Here is a 19,183-nt window from a genome sequence, read left to right on the forward strand (position 1 = left end):
TTGTTTTAATTATGTTGAACAGCAATTAGAATGTTAAAAAAAATGTGAATTTAGTTTGCTAGTTTATCTGATTCTGATTAGTTTAGTTTGCTAGTTTATCTGATTCTTTTGTTTTTTGTTATTTTTTAAATAAATAGGATTGTTGTAAATTATTTGTCATTTTTGTTCTTAATTTTTTAACTTTGATGGGTAAAATTGTGAAAAAAATTAAAACACTATCTCCTTCATTTGGAACTGTCAGTCTGGTATAGACAAATCACTTCTTGTGTCTTGTCTTACTTCATTTTGGGAGTAAACTGATTCCCCTAACCTTGGCTTTAACATAGACATTTAAACACACAGTTTTTTGATTAGAATTTCTCTCATTGAAAACATGTATATTTGTTAAAAGTTTAAATATAGTTTTAACTTAAAGCCAATAACAACAAATAACAAAATAATGCAAGCGTCTTATACCAAAAATCATAGATATTAACAAGTTTTTATATTTAGATTTTTATTAATTTCTAGAAGTTTTTTTAGCTCCTAGTGTATTATCTGGCACAGATAATATTTAACATAACAGGTTTAAGTAGGTGGTCATCCTTAAATTTTTTATAAGCTCTACATAAAATTAAATTTAAAATATATAATAATATGAAATTTTTTTTAGATTTTTAAAAATTTTTCAAATAATTTTTTTTTAAATTAAAAAGTTAATAACCTTAATAACCAGTAAGGAATGTTTTTTTACATTTTAACAAATTTTTGTTGTAAAGTCATAGTTTTTCATTGAGTAATGTAAAAATCTTCTACTAGGTTATTTTATGCAACAAAAATTTTACAAGCATTCATTTTGCAGAATAAATTTTGATTGAAATACATTTATTTATTTTAGAAATCAATTGTCGGATTTTACTATATTATTTATACAAATTAGTTATATTAAATTCCCACTAATTAGATATAATATTTATAATACAGGTTATTAGCCAATATTTTATATTACATATTTATCGATTTTTTTGATAGGAGCTCCACACTTTCAGATTGATGCATGTATTATGGAGAACAACAAAATACAGCTTGTTTGGAAGCAGTCTGTTGATAGAATAAACAAGTTTTATTTAGAGAAAAGTAATGATGGTATTGAATTTGAACTTATCTATGAAGGAGAGAAGCATTTTTTTGAATGTGTAAATTTAAAGTATAATGAACAAGTTTATTTTTCTGTGTATGCAAGCAACCAGGCTGGAATCGGAAGTCGTTCAAAGATGATATCATTTAAAACATGTGAAGGTTTGGTTCATTATTTTCTTCATTTTTTAATAATTTTATTTAGCAATCGCATTAAAAAAATTTATAATTGTATTATATATTCTAGCATGGTGTTAAATCACCCGTAAGTTGCTATTTGTATGTTTGTGTTCTTTCTAAACCTCTGGTGTGGTGTTCACTCACTAAAAAGTTACTATATGTATGTTTATGTTCTGTCACTCATAGTCATTATGGTTGAACCACTATTTTTCCCTGTAAAAAAAAAAAAGCATTCAAATTTTTTAAAAAATAAAACAATATTTGCCTGAAAAATGAAATTCACTAACAAAAGTTATAAAATGTATAAGATTGTTTATTATAAAAGAAATGCAAAACTTTTCCATGATATTTTAAAATCAACTTCTAAATTTATAATTTTACTATAATTTTTACCATTATTATTCCTGTTTATAATTATAGAATAAAATGACTTGTCCTAGAAAATCTAGTTTCTGAAAATTAATAAAAATTAATTTCTTTTATCTAACTGTACCTCTTTAAATGTTTATGTCAGACCAACTTTAAATATCATGTTTTTGCCATGTTCTTATTCCTATTAATTTATACTCCTAATAACTACTTGATAAATTTTTTATCTATGTATCTAGTTTAAGAAACCAATATTAACATTGTTAATCTTGCAATATTAACACTGTTTCAAAGTAAAGTTACAATAATATTGTAGTTTTACTTTGAATATTAACAGTGTTAATATTGCCAATATTAACAAATGTATAATGTTTACAACATTATTTTTACAAACAAATGTTTACACTTAATGCTATAAAGTATCTGAGTATTACTGTACCTTATTGAGTCAACAAAACTTCTGACTTTTTGCAGCAGTAAATTCTTCACTTTTTAAATCGAGAATTAAAAATGGTGGATGAATTTTTACAACTTAGTGATGTTTTTAAACTTCTTTTCTTCTTGGGACAGTTCAATAAGGCCCGGCAGTGGGCTTTTTTGTCCCATCTGAAAGCACAACAAATTCTGCATGCGCATCAAAAATTATATTACTACAAACAAATTAAATAGGGCCAGTAAAAATTGGCCCAGCTGTTATTGGCAATGAATTAAAACAATGCTACAATACTTTAAATAAATTGCAAATAAACGTATTGCTTATAAATTAAACTAATTTAAAATTAGAACTAACTTAGAACTATTTATTTTTATAAAACCTGTCTGTAAATAGTTTAGGCTAATAGTTGCATGTTTACCTATATATAAATACATATTTACATTAACAAATACTTTATTTTAAATAAATGTAGGTGGGGCTGGGCCCCTATGGCCCCTATTGAGAAGCGACCACATATAATACATGCATATCTGCATGCAATTAAATACATTTGTATCTGTATCACATTTATGTGTTTATTTATGTATAAAAGTAAATATACATGTACTTTGATACAAAAATAGATATGTATATGAGTATATACATACATATATATATTTATATATATCAACAAATTATATAATGCGCTGTATTGAGCACTATTACTGGAAATATTAAGATAATTCCTACTATATATATACATATATATATATATATATATATATATATATATATATATATATATATATATATATATATATATATATACATATATATATATATATATATATATATATATATATATATATATACATATATATATATATATATATATATATATATATATATATATATATATATATCACTCTACTGAAGGGTTTATACCTGGCAAACATAAAGAGGCTTCCATCAATTTTAACAAATTGTTATAAGGAACGTGATTATTTTCGAAATTAGAAAAAATTTCAACCCATGACTTGCCACATTTAACAGACTGTGAATTCCAAGAAGAAAACTTTTCCTTTGTGCAATATAAATTAGTTTTCTGAATTTTGTTGAACAATTCGTTATCATCGAATGTGATTTCTGACAATTGTCCAAGAAAGTTATAGTTTCAATAATTTCAATCCACTCAACTTTAAAGACCATTTAAAAACTTCAGCTGGATTAAAGTGACGCGTTCACTCATCTATATACTCAAGACAGACACCATAAAAAATGTCTATTTCTTTCAGAAGTTGGTTTTTCAAATGATGACTACTTTCTTTGGTAACTGCAAATGCTGTCTTACCATGAAAGGAGGAAATTTTTTTTCTTTTCTAGATTTTATCTGATCTTTCAAATTCTTTAATACTATGACAACTACAGCAGCAGAAATATCATCTTCCTTAATTTTTATTTTACTGTGAAAAAGCATTGGCTTGACTGTGAACAAAAAACTAATACTATTTCACCCATTTCGTTATTGAAAAAGTCAAATAACAGTTTGAGAATTCTAGCAATTTTCGATATTCCACACCAGCCTCAACGCAGAAATTTTCTAAACTAGAAACTCGAACAGTAAAATAAATAAATCTGAGGAATAATTATCTCCACATCACTAGATAAACAACCAGATGCAGTGTTTATTGCATTTGATAAAATATGAGCATTGCAACCGATACCAATGATTTCACGGTTTAGCTTAACGATTAACTTTTTATAAATATTGTTATTATTGTTTCGTTTCAAACCTCCGAAATTGGTATTGGTGTTATCTGCAGAAATGGCAAAAACTTTTGAAGGTATATACTGTTAGCACTTATCCATTTAAATAGATATATAATGTTAGCGCTTATCCATTTAAAAATAATTTCTGATAAAATATCTGATGTTTCTCCATTTACACAATCCATGTTAATCAGCTGAATTTGCACACCCTCTTTAACATCAAAATCACGAGTACAACCAGCACTTCTAAAGCTATGGTTGTGTTTGGTTGTGTGGAATGCAATCGTTCCTTCTTGAATAGCTAATATTTTTTCACTTTGACCAAAGCTCTGACTCTTCATCAACTTTGTGATTTTGTTTGACAATATAGAAGCATCCAATGCCATTTTGTGTTTGATAGATTTGCAATGATCTTCGATTGCAGACAAATAGTACATTTGAAGAGCTCATCTTTGATCTGCGTTAAGAAAAGAAACATTTTCTTTAAACTATCATTAAATGTGTTTAACCTTCTCTTCTTACTATTTATTTTTTGAATTTGATGTATAAATAGTTATAAAAACCTTAAATCATTTATTTTTATGAACTTCTTATTAAAATAAATCACAAAGCGTTATTTACAATAATTTACAATAAAAAAAAGACATTAAAAGACAAACAAAATTTGCGTAAAACAAGTCCATTTTCTTTGTTGCGGTTGAAAAATCTTTCAAAGTAATTTTTTTCCTTCTCTTATAGGAATTTAATAACTTTTGTTTTTAATGTTTACAGGAATTTAATTCATTTAGTTTTGTGTTTTATAGTTAAGTTTATTTGGAAATTTATTCATTTTGTTTTTTAACTATATTTTAGAAAATTCGTTAATAAAAGTCTTTCAAAGAATATTTTTTGAAAGAATTTTATTTGCTTTTTTTTAATATATAAATGCAAACACAAACGCGTACAAACCCCAAATGCCCAAAACTACAGTCAAGTGCTTACTGTACGCGCCAAATGCGTACACATGGTCACCTTATATATAATATGTAAGTTGATTTCAATAAAAAGGCAGCATATAACTATTTTTAAATATATTTTGATATAATAATATATTAACAATATTTCACTGGCCTATTGTGGTCAGCATCATCAGGTAATATTGTTAATATATAATTATATCAAAATATATTAAAAATTAGTTATATGCTGCCTTTTTATTGAAATCTACTTACATATTATAAACATATCGTATAAAAAATATATAGCTTTTAAAAAATATATATATATATGCATATATATATATATTTATATATGTATATATATATATAGAACCCTTAGATGTTGTCCGAAAGTTTTTTCCATATTTTGTTGACAAAAAGTAAAAATTAAAATGCAAGACCGGAATTATTTTTTTTTATTAATTGATAGACTGCCTGCCCCAACCAAACCCTCAGTCGATGTAGCAGCACTCCCTTGCGGTTCAGGCTAAAAGATAGTAGATGTAGCAGCACTCCGTTGCGGGTCAGGTTATTTGTCAGTCGATGTAGCAGCACTCTCTTGCGAGTCAGCCTATTTGTTAGTCGATGTAGCAGCACTCCCTTGCGAGTCAGGCTATAAGATAGTCAATGTAGCAACACTCCGCACATGATTTACAGTAAAAAAAATAAAAATCAAGTACATGTGTATTTGCTTTTATGCATAAATAAATATATAAATGTTATGCAAATAGGCATGTATATAACATACATACATGTTCATAACAGTGCATGCATCATAATCAAATGCAAAATGCATTTCATTTTATTAATAAAATTTATTTGGGGATAAATTATATAAATTTGATATAATATATATTATATCAAATTATATATTTATCATATATTTTTACAGGTTAGATTTTATAGATTATATATTTATACTTATTTGTTATAAAAATAAACTTATTTGTTTACATTTGTTTTAATTGGATACCATTTTTTATTTTTCTTAATTTAATAGAAAATTCCTTTGATAACAGTTTAACAAGGGGTAGAGCAGGGTCAGATTTTGGTGTTAACAGCCTTCTGATAACTAAATTTTTTTCTGCCGTTAACTAAACGGAGATACAAGATTTTGAGTTTATTTTATCTCTGGCGTTAAAAACTGCCATTTTGCTTTTAACCAGCCAATAGCTTACTGATAGCTTAGGATGTGAATATGACTGCAGGCTGTTGTAAATGTAAACCTGTGTTACATTGTTTCCTGTCTAGGATGATAAATGCTGGGTCTTCTTGATTCTAGTCATAAGAATGTTGTGCTATCTATCACAATACTATCAACGTTCTTATATTAATGAGTGACAACCCTTTAACTTAATCATTTTCTTTATGTCTTCTTGAATTATTGTTCACAACTGGCCTTTTCATGAATTTCAATTTCATTTGCTAAGTTAGCATCTGCTATGGTTGCTTCTCTTTATCATGCTTGCCATTATCTTATTTATGATTCCATTCTCTACCTCTAAAAATCTTGTTTTTGCCCCTGTATGGAATACTGTTGTTATATTTTGGCTGGTTCTTCTAATATTGCTCTTTCTCTTTTAGACATATTCCAAAAACGTATTGTAATTGTAGTTAAACCTGCTCTACCAGGCTTAAGCCCCTCTCCCATTTTCATAAATTGCATCTCTTTTTCTTTTCTACAAATACTATCATGGTCTCTGCTTAAAAGAACTATCATCACTGGTTCCATCAACCAAAACTCATTCTTGCTTGAATTGTCATTGACCAAAGTCTCATCCTTTTACTGTATATAACACTTCAAAACACTCTCTCGTTTTTATTTTTTCCTGACTCATACAACCTCCAACTTTTTAAGTCTTCTGTCAGCTGCTTCCTTGCTCTTTAACTCTATTCTTTATTTTCCAGTAACTCTCAATTTAATATTGATTCCTTGCAGCTTTGTTGGAAGTAAATCAAAAATACGTAAGTTGATTTCAATAAAAATATATATACATATACATATATATATATATACATATATATATATATATATATATATATATATATATAATATGTAAGTTGATTTCAATAAAAATATATATACATATATATATATATATATATATATATATATATATATATATATATATATATATATATATATATATATATATATATATATATATATATATATTGTTTGTTGGCTTTGGGAAGAGCGGAAGGAAAAAAGTGATTCTTACGCCAACACATACGTCACTTTTAATTACTTTTGACTTTCGTCCAACATTTTCGTGTTGGACAAAAGTCAAAACCATTAATTTAATTACAAATTAATTGTTATATAAAAAAACCACAAAAACGCAAATTTAATTGACCTGAATGTTTTTAAAAACATTCTGAATGTTTTTAAAACATTTTGAATGTTTTTAAAACATTTTGAATGTTTTTAACAATATAAACAATGTTTTTATTTTTATTTTTTTTAATTAAAATGTTTTTATTTTTATTTTTTTTAATAAAATGTTTTTATTTTTATTTTTTTTACTGTAAATCATGCGCGGAGTGTTGCTACATCGACTATCTTATAGCCTGACTCGCAAGAGAGTGCTGCTACATCGACTGACAAATAGCCTGTCTTGCAAGGGAGTGCTGCTACATCAACTGACAAATAGCCTGACTCGCAAGGGAGTGCTGCTACATCGACTTACAAATAGCCTGACCCGCAAGGAAGTGCTGCTACATCGACTGAGGGTTTGGTTGGGGGAGGCAGTCTATCATTATTAAAAAAAAAAAATTCCGGTCATGCATTTTAATTTTTACTTTTTGTCAACAAAATATGGAAAAAACTTTCGGACAACATCTAAGGGTTCTATATATATATATATATATATATATATATATATATATATATATATATATATATATATATATATATATATATATATATATATATATATATATATATATATTATGTAAGTTGATTTCAATAAAAATATATATACATATATATATATATATATATGTATATAATATGTAAGTTGATTTTAATAAAAATATATATACATATATATATATATATATATATATATATATATATATATATATATATATACATACATATATATATATATATATATATATATATATATATATATATATATACATATACATATATATATATATATATATATATATATATATATATATATATATATATATATATATATATATATATATGTGTGTGTATATATATATATATAGAACCCTTAGATGTTGTCCGAAAGTTTTTTCCATATTTTGTTGACAAAAAGTAAAAATTAAAATGCTAGACCGGAATTTTTTTTTTTTAATAATGATAGACTGCCTGCCCCAACCAAACCCTCAGTCGATGTAGCAGCACTCCCTTGCGAGTCAGGCTATTTGTCAGTCGATGTAGCAGCACTCCCTTCCGAGTCAGGCTATAAGATAGTCGATGTAGCAACACTCCGCGCATGATTTACAGTAAAAAAAATTAAAATAAAAACATTTTATTAAAAAAAATAAAAATAAAAACATTGTTTATATTGTTAAAAACATTCAGAATGTTTTAAAAACATTCAGAATGTTTTTAAAAACATTCCGGTCAATTAAATTTGCGTTTTTGTGGTTTTTTTATATAACAATTAATTTGTAATTAAATTAATGGTTTTGACTTTTGTCCAACACGAAAATGTTGGACGAAAGTCAAAAGTAATTAAAAGTGACGTATGTGTTGGCGTAAGAATCACTTTTTTCCTTCCGCTCTTCCCAAAGCCAACAAACTATAGATCTATACATATATATATACCTATAAACATATATATTTGTTGATAAATGTATATATATATATATATATTATATATATATATATATATATATATGTATATATATATATATATATATATATATATATATATATATATATATATATATATATATATATATATGTATATTGCTTGCAGCTTTGTTGGCAGTGAATTGAAATAAAATTAATAAAAATACAACAATCGTCAATTTTCAGATTTTCTTTCAATTTTTCAGATTATCTTTTCACTACTAACCTTTCACAGCAATCATATATTTAATTGCAAAAGCAAATATTTGAATATATGATATAAAGCATTTACTTATCTTCTTTTCTTCTTCTTTTCTTCTTCTTCTTTACTTTTTCTTATTGCCTTCTTAATTTCACACTCTTTTATAAATTTATTAAATCTTTATAAGTTTATAAATTTATAAAATTCTATAGTCCTTGTATGAAATGCTGTTGTCATATTATGGTGACTCTTTTAATATTTTTTTAGGTTTCCTTTTATTGTTTCTTCTCTTTCTCCAGTAATAAAAATATTAATTCTAAAGATTTAATAAAATATAAAGATATAATAAAAATCAACTTATCAATGATAAAAAAAATTATTAGTACAATAAAAAAATGAGTAATAATAAAAGAAATTAATAAGTTTTAGTTTTAAATAATTCATGAAAATTTTAATCTTCTTGTATCGTTTGAAAATTTGATATAATATTTTTTACCATTTTAATATCAGCTTAGAATTCCTTGGTTTTAGGTTTTACTTTCAAAATTGATGAAACAAAAACTCATCCAACTGTAAAGGTTTCAAATGATTTACTTAGTTTTCAAGTAAAACACAACGTGGGTTGGGAGATAAAAAACACAGATGGTAGAGAGATATTTACTAATGCTATTGTCAAATCAGGAAAACATCATTGGCAAGTCAAGGTTGATCACATAGTTATGAAAAAAGATGCTCAAGGATCAATTTCTATTGGTGTTTTAAGTGAGTTATCATAAGCAAATATTTTTTTAAATAATAATGTTAATATAAAGCAATTTTTATATGCATTTAAAGGTGATACCAATACTGAGAAGCAGAATTCACTTGTCTACATGTTGCAATTTAATCGATCAAATCTAAATAAAAAAGACAGTAACAAGTTAATGAGCTGTATGGAGTCTCCATCTGATCTAATTGACCAAAATTTATCTTTTGTACTGGATCTGGATAACATGTATTTTGATGTTTTTATGAATGGACAGGTTCAAACACCAAACTTACTATCTAAGCACTCATTTGAAAATATTGATAAATGTGGTTACAGTGTATTTGTAAATGTGAATAATCTATGTGTCAAGATGTCTTTTATAAACAGTTTAAAAATGCCATTAAGTCCTCCAGGTAATATTAATTTTTTTTTAATTTTTTATTTTGTTGTTATTTTATTTGTTGTTTTTTTAGTGTTTTATCATTGATATTTATACCTGCATCAAATTTTGATTTATGACTTTCTTTTGTTTCATCAAGTTATTATTTTTTATTTATGTGGTGATATTTCTTTCATTCAGATTCTCCAATTTTCTTTGAGGAAGAATGCCATTCAATAAACTTGGGCATTTCTTACAAATGGCATTCTAATGGAATAGATTGCTATTACCTTGAAATTGTCAAAGATAAAAACAGCTTTGGAGAAGTTCAACCTGTTTATAGAGGCACAAGTGGATATTTTTTATATGAAACTGAAAACTACAATGAAACTATTTATGCAAGACTTTTTGCATTAAATATTGTTGGAATGAGCCCTCCAAGTAAAATTGTTACTGTGTCTACTTCTAATGGTATGTTAATTAATTTTTTGATTTAATATTTGAAAATTTTTATGTTTTAATCAGAGATATCAGCAACCAAATAAGTTATGTAATCTATTGACATATTGGTCATATTATTATCATTAAAATTTTAAAAATAAAAACAATAATAAATAAAATTAACAATATATTATTACTATTGTTATTTTATTTATGGAATATAAATATATATTTACAGTGGCATGCAAAAGTTTCCAGTTAGTGACAATTTGTACTTTATTTTAAAAAAAGTCTAATGGTCTTTAATCACTATAGCATATTAATATGAAATATAGGAAACTAAATAATATTTTATTATAATATTTTTCATACTTGTGAAAGTATTTATTATTATAATTGTTATATCGTTGGTATACAAGGGAAATGAAAAGTCCAAAAACATCATTTTGAAATAATGAATAAATAAGTTTTTGCATAATATTTTGAATAATAAGTTTTTGTGTAATAGTTGAAATAAAAAATCTTAACTCATTATTAATTGATTTATTAAATTTAGTGTGTTATATCAAACGATAGAGAATTTAAAATACAAAATAGTGGTATAAATAACTCCATACTGCTAAAAATGGACTTTTTTGGGAGTGCATTTCCCATGTATACCGATGATATTTATATGTACCAGTTTACGTGTATTTATTTAATAACACAAATCGTGGCCAATTTGTGTTGTTAAAAAACTTATTGATCTACATGTTTTATAATATAATTAAATTTTATATTTATATTAATATTTTATAAAAAAACCTATTGTAGCCATACCCTTTTTATTTTTATTATTTTTATTTTGTTTCCCTTCAGAAACCACCATCATAAGCTATAAATAAAATATTATGAATGATGAAAATATTATGAATAAAAGTTTTTTGAGCATTAAGGAACAGTCCATTAAAAGATATATATATATATATATATATATATATATATATATATATATATATATATATATATATATATATATATATATATTAAAAGATATATATATATATATATATATTTATATATATATTTATATATAAATATATATATATATATTATATATATTTTTTTTTTTTGAGCATCAAGGAACAGTTCATTAAAAGAATGCAACTTAGCTGAATTATGCGTCATGTTGAGTGAATAGTTATGTCATCAGCAAATAGAATCAAAAGACTCATGACTCAAGAGGAGTATATAGTTATGTCTTCAGCAAATTGAACCACTTTAGAGTTAAGGTGATAATTTTTAATAAAACCTAATCAGACACCACACATGAAGCAATCTTATAGAAAAAACCAGCATGCCAGACTTTATCAAAAGCCTTTGTTGTATCTATAGTCTTGTCTTGTCGCTTTCATCTAATGGATGATTCTTTCATCTAATGGATAAAACTGTTTTAACAGTCAGCAATAGAACAAGAGGATTGAAGAAGAAGAAAATGGAGAAATGAAATTTGATTAAAAAAAAGAGGCAGAGAGTAAGTTGTATCAATATTGGTTGTAAGAGAGTAAGTTGTTTGACTCAAGGTGAGATATTAGAAGTTTTTTAGTTAAAAACTCAAAGTTCTTGTTAATAAAAAAGAGAAACTTGATGAGACAATGCTTAGAAGGATTAAAATGTTTTCAAGAGTTTTAAGAACACTTTGATCCCTTTTTGAACCAAGGTTATTATTAAATAGTTAAGAGAGTGTTGAAGTGAGTTCTGTAGAATATTCTTTGCTAGACTGACTTTTGCAAGACTGACTGGAATATTATCAAGATTATAATCAGTAGATAGGTTTAAAAAAGAAATAACTATAGCGAGGAAAGCTGTGATGTCTAACAATGGATTAAATTTAAAGGGCCACATTTTTTCGTATGGAAAGAAGAAAAATTTGGCCCTTAGATTCGCGAGATTAATTTAAAGAAAAGTTCTTAGCAAATAGTTCTGCATTACCCTTGGGATCTATTAGAGATGGAATGTCAGACATAACTATGTTAATGACATTGATAAAGACTTTCCAATAGTTTTTAGAACCTAACTTCTGAGATAAAATTAAGCAAGATTAAGCAAACCAAGAATAATGTAACTCAGCATCAGACTGCACCTTTTTACATTGATTTCTGGTAATTATAAAATTTGTATTTATTTACTTACAAATTTATTTTACATTAAATTCTTGCAATAATAAAAAGATGTTTGTTCAACAGAGAAAAAGTTTTCTTTCATAGATTTTTTTTTCAGTTTCTACAGAGAACAAGCTTTCTTTCAAATGTCTGTGTAAAAATGGTAAAAGAAATGAGTAGAAATAAAAACAGATGATGCACAAGAAGGAAACATTTATGGGTTAGAGCTTTTCTAGCAACAAAAAAGTAAATAATTGAGAAAGACAAAAGATTCAAGTTTTAGAGCCAGTAAGTTGAGTGTTACTAGGCCCAAACCATTCAGTATGATGAACATTATAATTCATGTATATCAAAGATATAAGCTCAAGGATATAGAGAAAGGGCTTGGTCAATTTGTTCAGAAACAACATTAAAAAGAGTACAATTCTGGAAAGAAGTAGAGCCATTAAGACAAAAAAAAAATTGATAGAGCATAGAGGTGTTAAGCAAAAGAACATTATTAAATAATGTTAAATCTTTGCAAACTGCATCCATTAACGCTGAAGTCATTAAATTAAACAGGCAAATTTAAAATAGCCTCACAAAGAGCAAGCAGATCTCACAAAGAGCAAGTTGTGAATTTTGCAAAAGATAACGCTCAACATCAACTAAATCTTTAAAGACCACAAAAGTTTGTAAAAAATAGATTGAAACAGTTTTTTGTTAATATTTTTAGGCAATTTATTCATGTTTTTAGTAAGTAGTAATTATTAATTAATTAGAGAACTTGGTTTAATCATTAGTGTATGATACCCTGAGCAATTGAGTCAAGAAAATCCAGTGTTTATCACCTAGGTAATAAGCGCTTTACTATAATTTTTACTGCTAGACAGAAAAAATTATAATAAAGATTTACATCTTCATTAATAAGAAGAAGGGGTGCAAGGTTGGTCAACAGAAATTTTCTGATAAAGTCTAATAATTGTCTAGGATGTCTTCTGCAAGATAGTAACTGGATGAATTTAACATCTACCCAGGATGAGTGTTTTTAATGAGAAACCATTTGTAGCTTTTAGTCAACAAAGAGCCCTAAGATAGGAGTATATAAAGTTAGAATTAACTATTCCAAGATTAGCTTTTGCCTTCATAACCGAATCCAACAAGGTAGTAGGACATAAGGCATGTTGTACTGGATTACATATTACCAGTAGCATGTTACATATTACCATGGTAATCATGATAATCCGTACCTGATCTTATTTATACAAATTTACAGAAAATACAATAAGTAATAAACATTTACAGCAATAAACATTTTCATAAATTAAGTTGATTTGCAATTTTATATTTGTTTTTTTTTTTTAATATGCGTATTATTTGCAACATAATAAATAGAATTAGGCATGTTTATTTTTAAGGCATCAATTTTTCATTTGAGCAAATAAAAGAAAAAAGTCTTAAATATTTGGATGAAAATTGTTCTGTTGAATACTCAAGTAACATACCTGTTCTTTTGTTTGGAAATTATATAGTTAATAGAGGTGTTCATTTTTGGCGCTTTCAATTAGAGCAAGTTAAAGGAAAGTGCTCTAAAATAGGTGATTTTTTCTCTCCACTTTTCTATTCAATTGAAATATATTTTGTTGTCTTTTAATGTGTGTTATTTTATATGTGCATTGTAATTCTAAAGTGATATCTAATCTGCAGTGTTTTCATTTCTGTTTTATGTAATTCATTTATTTTTAAATAACATATTTACTAGGTTTGGGTTTGGCAAAGTATGGCATTTTGAAACAAGATTATGGTTTAGCAGATTCTTGTGTTATTATGGTTTCTAAAGTACCACAAAATGATGCCTTTTGTCAAACCATTTATATAGCTGATAAATACTTGAATCAAAGTGAAATTGCTTTCTTGGTTGATATGAATTCCAGGTTGATGTGTTTTTTTAATCTTATGTTTTTTTTTAATCTTAGGAATCAAGCCGGGATAGCTCAGTTTGCTAAAGCGCTGCTATAAAGTTTGAAATAATTATTGGCTGTAGCAGCAGGATTGCAGGTTCAAATCCTGGCTCCGCCTACTCAGCATGAGTAGTACTTTGGTAAAAAGGGAACTTGTCTCAATTAGCTCTGCTGTTACAATGTTTCCTTCTCGACTAGTAAATAAATAATCTAGTCGAGTCAATGAAAATTATTATTGTTTAGTCTTAAGATTAGGATTAATTATGTTAAATAATTATGTTAAATTAGGATTAATTATGTTAAATAAAGAAAATTTGCATTATGAAAGTTAGAATTAAGGACATATTTTTGTAATAATTAAATGCATTTAAAAGATTAAAAACAAATTTTGAGGTTATGAGATTTCCAGAAAGCAACGATTATGCATGTCTGATCTTATTAACTAGCAACTTGCGGAGTATAATATAACCAATATTTATAGTATAACCAATATAACCAATAATTTATACCCAAATAAAAATATACACCAAAGATTGAAGGATATAACTAGGACATTCTTGTTAATGTTAAAGTCAAACTAATTTTGATAAAACATGTGGGTAATTTAGTCAGTTTTTTAAAGAAAAGTAAAAAAATCAGATTTGATGTTTCTATAAAAGTAGATTCTTTAAATAAATTAATTACTATAAATTAATATAAATTAATAAATTAATTAACATGAATTTTCTGGTATTGCAAATTTTATTGACACAAACTCTAAGCCAGAGCAAAAAAAGGAGCCTCTGTGTAGGAAAAAATACCTCCTCATTTTAAATGCATGGATAGCATTTTTTAAACAATTTTTTATAAATAAAATTTAATATACAAACTTCTAAATTCAAGTTCTTTTTTTTTAAATCATTTTTTTCTTCTCAAGTTTGTAAAATGGTTTTTGTTGCAAACAACTTTTTTTTTTTTTTTTTTTTTTTTTGGTTTGTTTTAAAAATTAAACTTAAATTATTTTAATAAAATTGAATTCTTTTTTGAGTGCTCTGTTTGTCTGATCTGTTCATTTCTCTCATACTAATTAGTGTGTATTATTATTTTTCCAGGAATGCTGGTTTAATCATTTTAATCCTGATTAAACGCTCTATAGGTTGTTGCTATAAATCACTTTAAACGTCTAATATTTTGTAAAATGTTTTGGTTTGAAATTTTAACAGATTCTCCTATCTAACTCCAAATCCAAATTTGTTCTTCACATTTGCAAACTGTGTTTTTTGCATTCTCAAAAAGTTTCAATTTTATGACAGTGAAAAACCAAGCCAAAAAACTCAATCAATATATATGTACACTTAATGCGTCTATCACTGATTTATTTAATCATAGACGGTCTATTATTAAATAAATCAGTTTTGATATATTAAATAAATCATTTAGGGATGCATTGTAGCACACTACAATGCATTTCTAAACAACCCAGTTTGCCTATCTCTTATAAATCCTAGTTTGCAAAGTGGAGGATCCAATTTTGAATTTAGAGTTAGAAAAGAGCTTCACCTGTAATTTTAGCCTCGTCAAAGATTTGTTAAGCTTTTTTTTTATATACATTGTTGTACTTGATTAATTTTTTTTTCTGAATAGAAAATTATATTGCTACTTAAATGGTATCTTGCTAATTCAGAAAAAGGATTTACAATTTAATGTCAATCAAATCTGTTCCTTTGTTGACGTGCCAACAAACGTTGTCCCATGTTTATTGTTAGTAGGAAATGTAAAGGTTTCTTTAAAATGCAATCTTTCTGTTCCAACGGTGCCAGGTTTGCCAGATGATTTTATTATGTTATATTGTATTATAGCAAATTAAGTTAAGCATAAATAAATTATGATAATTTGTTTTTTTGCTCTGTAATGGTTTCAATTTTTAGTTTCTACTTTAAACCTTTTTTTAGCCCCGTCTTTCTTTAAATATTTTGTATGCGAAAATATTTCTTGTCATTATGAATGGGCACCGTCGAGTCGAGCTGGCTCTTACACTAATTATTTTATTTTAAAAGTTGCAGTTTTATCAGCTACTACAGAACAATTACCAAAAGATGAAAAGTTTAAAATAGTTTACAAGGGATCCCGCACTAATTATGTTCTTCATCCGGTTAAATATAATAGTAAGATTATAGCGACAGTAATATCGGTTAATTATGCAGGTGAAAGCATGGAATCAGAACGTGTAATACTTTACTCAGCCAAAGGTTTTTTTTGTTGTTTTTGTATATAAATTATATTCTAAACGTTTGTTTAAATATTTTATGATTTTTTTAAAATATTTTAAAATTTTAAATTATTAGTTTATATTTTGAAATTGTCTTTTATTTCTTGAATGAATTAGGTTAAAAGTTTTAAGTATAGACTATAGACTTAACACAGGTAAAGAGTTACAAGAGTTGAAATCAAGGTGTCAAATTATACACTTTAGCTTTCCGATTCAAGTTTGACAGCAACGAGAAATCAGAGGTGTTGGAATTGGAAAATGACGGGTATACCGTTTTATTAAAAGTACGCGTTCACAGCTTTGCTCTTGGGAGTGAGTTGATTAAAGTTGGTTTTCACTCTTGGAGCATTCGGATTGATGAGTTTTTTGATAATAATCGCATGTCTGTAGTTGGTAGGTTTGTAAAACAGTTAATTACACAAGTTGCTTTAAAGTGTTTTATTGGACTAGAAAAAAATATTTTTTTTTATCTTTTATTTGATAGAGTAATAATCGCAACATGTGTTAGCGGTTGCGATACATATATAATAAACTAGTAAATCAAAAAAAAATTCTTTTTTCAAATCCATGCTTTATGCAAGCAGAATTCTATTGGGCCTAGAAATTCTTTTTTTGTTATCTTTTGTAGAAGGAAAAATTACTGTTTTTTTTTTTTTAATTTAAAAATTACAGTTTTTACTAAATTTTTGTTTTTTAACTTAATAACTTAAGACTTAAAAAACAATAGATTTTGAATCGCTGCGCTTTAATGTCTTCGAAACTGCAAATAATTTACAAATCAATGATTTTTGTGACGTAATACGCAATTCATATCAAATAAATAAAATGTATGGGGAAATACAAATTAAATTTTTGTTAACTTAATTAACTTTTTTTGGTCAAATTTTTCCATTTCCTTGTATTGTCATCGAAAATGATTAAGTGTGCAAAATTTGAGCAAAATTGGTTGAGAAAAAAGCTTTCAAAAATTGATTTCAAATTTTGTGGCACACAAGCATATATATATATATATATATATATATATATATATATATATATATATATATATATATATATATATATATATATATATATATATATATATATATATATAGAAAGTAACCTTATATAAAGCATGGAAAAATCATATCGTACTTGTTTTTACAACGCAGACTTCGAGACTTTTTACATGAATCAATTACTTTTAAAAAGTGTTAAAAAACAGTGTAAAGTTCATTAAGTTTGTGCTATAAAGTTCAAATGTTTTATTGTTTTGGCTTAAATTTGTTAAAAACTCCATCAGCTTAACTAGTATAAAATAATCAAATTATTATTTGTACTAAAGTAGTTTTCAATAAAAAAATTATTTGAGGCAGAAGTTTTAAACGAAATAAAAGCTTGTCTTGGTTCAAAGTTAGTTATAAATTAGTAACATTTGCTTTGTATTTCAAATATATCGAGTTATGTTGCAAAAATGTCATCAGTTTCTGTATCATTGCACAGCCTTTTTTTGATACCAACTTTAAGTTCTTTGAAATCGCAAGGTTTTTATACTCGATTTGTTTTATTTTTTCGATAATCTTGCATTTTTGCGATATTAGTCTTGCGATTATCTCACTCTTACTTTTATTATTTGTGTATATAAACTTTATAACAGATGTTAACTTGTTTCAGGTATTGGAATATCAAAGTTGCAATTAAATGATCCTATACTTGGTGAAGATGATTTTACTTATGCCGTTCAAATAATAGAGCATCCTAAAGTAATTCTTAGTCATACAAAACATCGGCATCAACTAAGAATGGATAAATCGAAAGCATGCGGTTTGGTGGTTACCGTAGATGTAAATCTAGATGAGCATTGGTCAAACATATATCTCAATGGTAATAGGATTTAAAACCTCCCCTTTCCCCCCCCCCCCCCCCCCTACATTTTTTTTAGTTTAATGTTTTTTTTTCTAAAATCCTTAAAACTTATTGTATTTTATTTTTAGGAACTCGTGTTATTAATGACGTTGACGATCACGAAAAACCAACATTTGATTGCGTTTATGGGGAATTTTATCCCGCTGTCAGTTTGTACGGTAGCCGTGTTAAACTTTCTATAGTAAATAATTGAAAGTATAAATTCAAGTTTTCAGTAATAATTTTAGCAAAGTAGTTAGTGCACGTGAATAATCCACGTTAATAAATACATAAAAATAATTTAAAATGCTATTTTTTATAATAAATTATGCGTTTTTAATTACAATATAGAATAACGTAAGAAAAAATATCAGGCAAAGTAACGGGCAAATAATAATTTTTTCAAACCCATATAGTGATTGTTAATCTTGTCATAATTTCTTATTTTCTGCTATTATCTAGAAATATGTAAACTTTTATAACATAAATAATATTATAGACATAAGTGACATGGCTTCAAGTAGTCTGTACTACTATA

General features: G+C 25.9%; 1 protein-coding gene across 10 annotated transcripts in view; it reads left to right on the forward strand.

The window, feature by feature from the left end:
- The window catches only part of LOC136071910 (probable E3 ubiquitin-protein ligase MID2), a 41,935-nt gene extending 22,983 nt beyond the window's left edge, over window positions 1–18,952 (forward strand). For 9 of the 10 annotated variants that reach the window (XM_065797710.1, XM_065797719.1, XM_065797713.1 and 6 more), the window contains 11 exons: window positions 1,012–1,278; window positions 9,396–9,626; window positions 9,699–10,025; window positions 10,193–10,462; window positions 13,971–14,150; window positions 14,315–14,486; window positions 16,137–16,312; window positions 16,445–16,741; window positions 16,966–17,154; window positions 18,415–18,624; window positions 18,735–18,952. In XM_065797710.1, the coding sequence (XP_065653782.1) occupies window positions 1,012–1,278; window positions 9,396–9,626; window positions 9,699–10,025; window positions 10,193–10,462; window positions 13,971–14,150; window positions 14,315–14,486; window positions 16,137–16,312; window positions 16,445–16,741; window positions 16,966–17,154; window positions 18,415–18,624; window positions 18,735–18,859 (2,444 nt within the window). In that variant the 3' untranslated portion in view covers window positions 18,860–18,952. The remainder of the gene's footprint in view (window positions 1–1,011; window positions 1,279–9,395; window positions 9,627–9,698; window positions 10,026–10,192; window positions 10,463–13,970; window positions 14,151–14,314; window positions 14,487–16,136; window positions 16,313–16,444; window positions 16,742–16,965; window positions 17,155–18,414; window positions 18,625–18,734) is intronic. The other variant, XM_065797711.1, reaches the window with a different exon arrangement.
- Window positions 18,953–19,183: the final 231 nt, after the last annotated feature.

The sequence above is a fragment of the Hydra vulgaris genome, chromosome 05, assembly GCF_038396675.1.
Source record: "Hydra vulgaris chromosome 05, alternate assembly HydraT2T_AEP".
Lineage (NCBI taxonomy): Eukaryota > Metazoa > Cnidaria > Hydrozoa > Anthoathecata > Hydridae > Hydra > Hydra vulgaris.